At 40.8% G+C, this 6,739-nt stretch overlaps 1 protein-coding gene across 1 annotated transcript; it reads left to right on the top strand.

The window, feature by feature from the left end:
* Positions 1-438: 438 nt before the first annotated feature.
* Positions 439-1,161, top strand: LOC114172479. Its single transcript, XM_028056936.1, has 2 exons — positions 439-765; positions 892-1,161. Exons 1-2 carry the CDS (start codon positions 439-441, stop codon positions 1,159-1,161), a joined length of 597 nt encoding a protein of 198 aa, XP_027912737.1.
* The last annotated feature ends 5,578 nt before the right edge of the window (positions 1,162-6,739 follow it).

The following is a 6,739-nucleotide window of genomic DNA, read 5'->3' as shown; positions in this document are numbered from 1 at the left end:
GTGGCCACGCTGTCCATCAAGGACTTTGCAGCCTTGGTGGAAAAGGCCAGGGTCATGGAGCGTATGAAGGTGGAAGCCCAGCAGTAGCCACAACAGAGCGTTAGCGGACCATCTGGGTCCAAGCCACGAGTTGAAGAGAAGAGGAAGCCATATGCTAGACCTCACCCACAGCCACAGGGGTCGAGCGGTTTTTCTTCCCCGCCCAGCAGGATCCAGTGCTATCATTGCGGAGGGCTGCATGGGAAGAATTTCTGCCCGCAGCTATCAGGTTTCCGCAGGTGCAACCATTGTGGCAGGGAGGGCCACTTTGGTAGAGATTGTCCCACCTTGAGGAGGACAGTGGCACAACCTTCACCATAGGCACCGAGCCAGACTTCTGGTCAAACTCAACAGAGGAGGGGAGGCAGCAGGCCTCAGGCTACAGGCAAGGTTTATGAGATGACTGGGTCAGAGGCAGCAGGTTCAGGTAACCTAGTCATTGGTTGTTGTGTGATATCTGGCAAGTCTTGTTGCGTGCTTTTCGATTTTGGAGCGGCACACTCTTTTGTGTTAGAGTCTTGTGTGCGGGAGTTAGGTCTGTCGGTGTGTGGGCTACCGTTTGACCTCGTGGTATCTACCCTGGCATCCGGGTTGGTTAGGACTTCTTCTGTGTGTGCTAGATGTCCAGTTGAGGTAGAGGGACGTGTATACAAAGTCAATCTCATATGCCTCCCTCTGCAAGGACTAGATGTAATCTTGGGAATGGATTGGCTCTCTGCCAATCATGTTCTCATAGACTGTCGGGAGAAGAAGTTGTTGTTCTCCAACTCAGAGGAGCCTGAGTTGTTGTCTTCCCATGGAGTAATGAAGGAAATTCAGAGCGGCGCATAGTGTTTCATGATCTTTGCCAAGGTAAAGGTTGAGAAGGAGGAGAGGATCACCGTGATACCAGTGGTCAGGGACTTCGAAGATGTGTTCCCCGAAGAGGTACCAGGTTTGCCCCCGAGAAGAGAAGTTGAGTTCTCCATAGACTTGGTACCGGGAGCTGGCCCGATGTCGATAGCTCCTTACCGCATGGCCCCAGCGGAGTTGGTGGAGTTAAAGAAGCAGATAGAGGGATTACTGGAGAAACAGTTTATACGACCGAGTGCTTCGCCGTGGGGAGAGCCTGTCTATTGGTAAAGAAGAAGGACGACGGCTCGAGGTTGCGTGTGGATTATAGGTAGCTGAACAAGCTGACTATCAAAAACAAGTACCCCTTGCCAATAATAGATGATTTGATGGATCAGCAACATGGGGCATCGGTGTTCTCCAAGATTGATCTCCGGTCAGGTTATCATCAGATTCTGGTAAAGGCGGAATATGTAGAGAAGACTGCTTTCAGATCTAGATACGGGCACTACGAGTACGTGGTTATGCCGTTTGGTGTGACCAATGCTCCAGCCTTGTTCATGGACTACATGAACCGGATCTTCCGCCCGTTTCTAGATAAGTTTGTCGTGGTCTTTATAGATGAAGTTCTCATCTACTCCAGGATGCACGAGGAACATGTCGAGCATCTGAGGATAGTGCTTGGTATCTTAAGGGAGAGGCAGTTGTTTTCCAAGTTGTCAAAGTGTGACTTTTGGATGAGAGAGGTGCAGTTCTTGGGGCACGTGATATCAGTTCAGGGCATAGTTGTGGATCCAGCTAAGGTGGAGGCTGTGATACAGTGGGAATGTCCCAAGTCAGTGATGGAGATTCGGAGCTTCGTGGGTTTAGCTGGCTACTACAGGAGGTTTATAGAGGGGTTCTCCAAGATAGTGGCACCCCTGACACAGCTAACCAGGAAGGACCAACTGTTTGCATGTACTGATAGGTGTGAGGAGAGCTTCAAGGAGCTTAAGTAGAGGCTGACGAGTGCTTCAGTGTTGGTAATCCCAGATGTGAGTAAACCCTTTGAGGTTTACTATGAGGCCTCTCATCAGGGCCTTGGGTGTGTTTTGATGCAGGAGAGGAAGGTGGTGGCCTATGCTTCGAGGCAGTTGAAAGTTCATGAGAAAAACTATCCTACCCATGATCTCGAGTTGGCAGCAGTGGTTTTTGCTTTAAAAATCTAGAGGCATTGCTTGTATGGTGCACAGTTTCGCGTGTTTAGTGACCACAAGAGCTTGAAGTACCTCTTTGATCAGAAAGAGTTGAATATGAGGCAGAGGCGGTGGATAGAGTTTTTGAAGGACTACGACTTTGAGCTTCTCTATCACCTAGGGAAGCGAATGTGGTGGCAGACACACTGAGTAGGAAGACAGTGCATGTGGCACACTTGATGATAAAAGAGATGGAGTTGCTAGAGAGCTTCAGAGACATGAAGTTACAGTTTGAGTTGGAGCCGGAATTCATTAGGTGCAGCACCTTGGTCATATCTAGTGACTTTTTGGGCTTAATCAGGGAGAGGCAAGCAAGGGATGTTAGTCTACTGAAGGTGAAGGAACTACTGGGATCAGATCAGGCCTAGGAGTTTCCCTTGGGTAGTGATGGTGTTCTGAGGTTCAGAGGCAGGGTCTGTGTACCAGATGATGTGGAGTTGAGGAAGTTGGTCCTTGAGGAAGGACACAAAAGTCGTCTTAGTCTGCATCTTGGCATGACTAAGATGTACCAAGACCTCAAGGAGAACTTTTGGTGGCAAGGCATGAAGAAAGAGGTCGCACAATTTGTATCGGCCTGTTTAACTTATCAAAAGGCTAAGGTGGAGCATCAAAAACCTGGTGGAACACTTCAGCCCTTGGATTTTGTTACCCACTTGCCTCGTACCGTGAGAGAGCATGATGCTATATGGGTGGTGGTGGATCGGCTAACAAAGAGTGCTCACTTTTTGGCAGTGAATCTCAAAATGCCTATGGCCAAGTTGGCCCAACTCTACATCCGAGAGATAGTGAGACTTCATGGAGTGCCTAGTAGCATAGTGTCTGATAGAGACCCCCGGTTCACTTCCAGGTTCTGGCAGACGCTGCAAGAAGCTATGGGTAGTAGGCTGAGGATGAGTTCTGCTTATCATCCTCAGACGGATGGCCAGTCAGAGAGGGTGATTCAGTTCTTAGAGGACTTGTTGAGGACATGTATCTTGGACCAACTTGGCAGTTGGGATGAGGTGTTACCGCTGGTGGAGTTCACCTACAACAATAGTTACCAGGCAAGTATAGGGATGGCGCCTTATGAGGCTTTGTATGGGAGGAGATGTAGGACTCCCTTGTGTTAGTACCAAGATGGTGAGTCGGTTTTGGTGGGACCTGAGTTGTTGCAACAAACCACGGAGAAGGTGCAGTTGGTGAAGCATAGATTACAAGCATCTTAGAGTCGGCAGAAGGCATATGCATGTGTTCTTGAGGGTTACCCGAACCACTGGTGTGGGGAAGGCTATCCGCTCAAGGAAGCTGTCTCCTAGGTTCTTGGGTCCATATCAGATCTTGAGAAGGATAGGGCCCGTGGCCTATGAGATTGCATTGCCACCCCAGTTAGCTAATCTACACCCAGTCTTCCATGTCTCACAACTACGGAAGTATGTTTTTTACCCATCACATATGTTGGAGGCGGAGGATGTGGAAGTCAGGGAGGATCTCCAGGTAGTGGTACAGCCCGTGGCTATAGAGGATCGCCAAGTGAAGTAGCGCAAGGGTAGAGCCACTAGTCTAGTGAAGGTCATCTGGGACTGGAGGACAGGAGACTCTACTTAGGAGCTAGAGGAGGAGATGAGGAGTTCATATCCATATCTATTCTGGTAAGTCTAATTTTTTTAGTGACGAAAAATTTTATTGTTGGGGAGATATTGTAAGCCCCATTTTCAGTTTCATGTGTTGGGCCTGGCCTTTTCATAGGCCCAAGGCCAGCTTAATTGCTCATATGATTTATGCCTGTATGCACTCAGAGATACTGTTGTTGGATCTACCCATTCAATCAGTACTTGCTCATTCGTTTATGCTTGTTTTGTGTGTTGTTTATCTTTGCTGCTTGTATTTGGTACTTATGTTTGTCGCTCACACATATCATTTCACATATGCTTAACCCCTGCTGCCATGAATAAACTATTATACTCTATGAGGTGATCTTAAATGTTACTACTCTTTTTGCTAATGTCCAAAGGGGGAGAAAGGTTGTTTGTCTTGTCTCTATGTTGCAGGACACATTTTGGCCATCTTAAAAAAAAAGGGAGATTGTTGAAAGGGGGAGCTTGTTCAACTCAAGTGAAGATGGTTTTTATGATGTCTAAGGCTATGCATCATGTGCATCACTAGTTTAGGCTTATTCCTGATTTTCTATCTTTTGCATTAGGTGTTATAGATCAAGTATTACATGTAAAACAAGTTTGCATCAAATTGTGTCAACCATCAAACTCTTGAATGTGAACTCGTGAATACATTAGCTACTTAACTAATAGATTAGATGAGGGCACTGCACTGATGCAGTGAAAATACACTCACGATAATCTATTAGGTAAATTCCTAATCTATTAGTCACTACAGCAGAACTCTGGTATAAAATTAGTTTTGAAATCATTTTTAAAGATAGAGAGAAAACTAACTAAATTACTGAATTACGAATTGAGAGACTGCTTTTTTGAGATCTATAGAGTTCTTGTGCTTTCTTGAGAGATCATTCAAGTGAACCTTCAAGAAGATTGATGGTGGATTCAACCTTGATGGGTCAAGCTTGGATCTAGGATCAAGTGAAAAATCTACACATCCACTAGGTGTATTCGTTCTTATTCCTTTCTTATTTTATTTCTTTTTACAATTGATTCACTTTGTGAAATGAAGGTCTAGGTGCAATTGTGTGGATGCATTGCATGTAGGGGGAGTTCTTGATTTGTAGATCAAGCTCCTTAGTCTTTAGGGTCTTGAATTATATAGATGCTCTTGTAATTCTTGTATCTCTATTGATTTAGTGAAATCCTCCTAAGTGGGTTGCTTAGGAGAAGACTGGACGTATTGAATCGAACCAGTATAAATTGTTGTGTTCTTTGTTTCTCTCATCTTTTATGCCTTTCTCAATTGCTTTACACATTTCATTAACACAAAACTATAAAACTGATTATTTGGAGTATAAAGATTAAATAAACTTTCAAGATTCATTTAAAATCAGTAAAAGATTCAATAACCAATTCACCCCTATCTTAGTTGAGTTATATTAGACATATTTGTTTTAACATCATGATCAGAATGAAATTGCAGCACACATGTAATGGCATGTTAAACACTGTGAATAAAACTTTGACACATGTTATGGTGCAATTACGCAATTACGCAATGTCATAAATATCTTTTAAAAGAACTTGTTCACACTTAGTGACATAATATGATATATTTGCATGGTTTAATTATATAATATATATGCAAACCAAGAGCAACAGTCAAAACATACATTCAAATAAAGTCAAATCAAGCATGCATTCTCAAATAAAAATAACCTTTATTTAATTTCTCTTCCCAAATAATTAATTTAAATGCAAAATCCTTGGCATTTTATCTCTAACCCTCAACTAGGCAGTTTCAACTTTTTGCTTTCAAAAAACAATACTGAAACTGGTTTTTAATCTCCAGAGTGTTGTCAACTACGCGTATTCATTAGAAAAGTAAAGTATTATATTAAAGAAGGAATGCATACCAGTGGAATAGCTTACAATTGAGCTTCTTCCTCTGCAACCTTAGTTGAAGACAGAACATTAATTCACAAAAGTAAATAATAATAATAATTGAAGAAAATGTATCAACTTTAGAAGAAAAATAAAACATGTAAAGTCTATCTATTCATTCTGCAACAAGAGAAGAAAAACAAGTAATCAAAGAAAGTGTTGAAATTTATATATTTGAAGATATTAAAGACATTTATATTTTGTCAATATTCTTTATAAACTCCAACAAAGAATTATCGCATACAGAAAAAATAAAGTATCTTTTAAAAGTCCCATGAACATTTTGACCCTCCGTTAAAAACTGCAATCATAAGAACTTTCAATACAATCTATCTTTCTGTCATCTTGCCACTATTTTCTTCGAATTTTTTCAAAACAAACAAGAAGAAAAAATGAAACATATTCATCCCAGAATTAAGGATAGGGTATAGATAACTTACCTTAATAAGAACACACACGCCGCAAACCAAACAATTCTCTTTAGGTAAGATATTTTTAAAGGAATGAAATACAATCTTTGGTTTTGGCTTTCCGAAAAAAAAGTAATTCACAGTTACCATTGCCGATATGAATGTTTGGCTTGCCTGCAGTATCACAGGTTTTAAGAAACTGATTTTATGTGACTTTTTATTTTTTTAATATTTTTTTATATACTTTATGTTACTGCTGGATTTTATAATTAAGAGTTTATTTTTGTCTGATACTATTTTATTTTTATTTTTTTCTAAATTATTAATTTACAACTTTTAAATACCTAGTAATATTAAATAATGTTCTTTTAATATTATCCTCAAATATATAAAATTCAACGATTCCTTCGATTAATTTCTCTTTTTTTATTACAGAATGAATAGGTAGAGTCTGCAGGCTTCTTCTCTTCTTTTTTCTAAAGTTGATACATTTTCTTCAATTATTATTATTCACTTTTGCATATTAATGTTCTTTCTTCAACTAAGTTGTAGAGAAAGAAGTTCAATTGTAAAACATTGTTTTGACTATTTGTAAAGCACTGGTATGTATTCATTATAATATAATACATTGGTTTTTTTTATATAAATTTTATTTTATTGATAGAATGTTTTATAAATATTATAT

This window comes from Vigna unguiculata, unplaced genomic scaffold (assembly GCF_004118075.2).
Source record: "Vigna unguiculata cultivar IT97K-499-35 unplaced genomic scaffold, ASM411807v1 contig_607, whole genome shotgun sequence".
Taxonomy (NCBI): Eukaryota; Viridiplantae; Streptophyta; class Magnoliopsida; order Fabales; family Fabaceae; genus Vigna; species Vigna unguiculata.
This window is presented reverse-complemented; position numbering and strand designations above follow the sequence as displayed.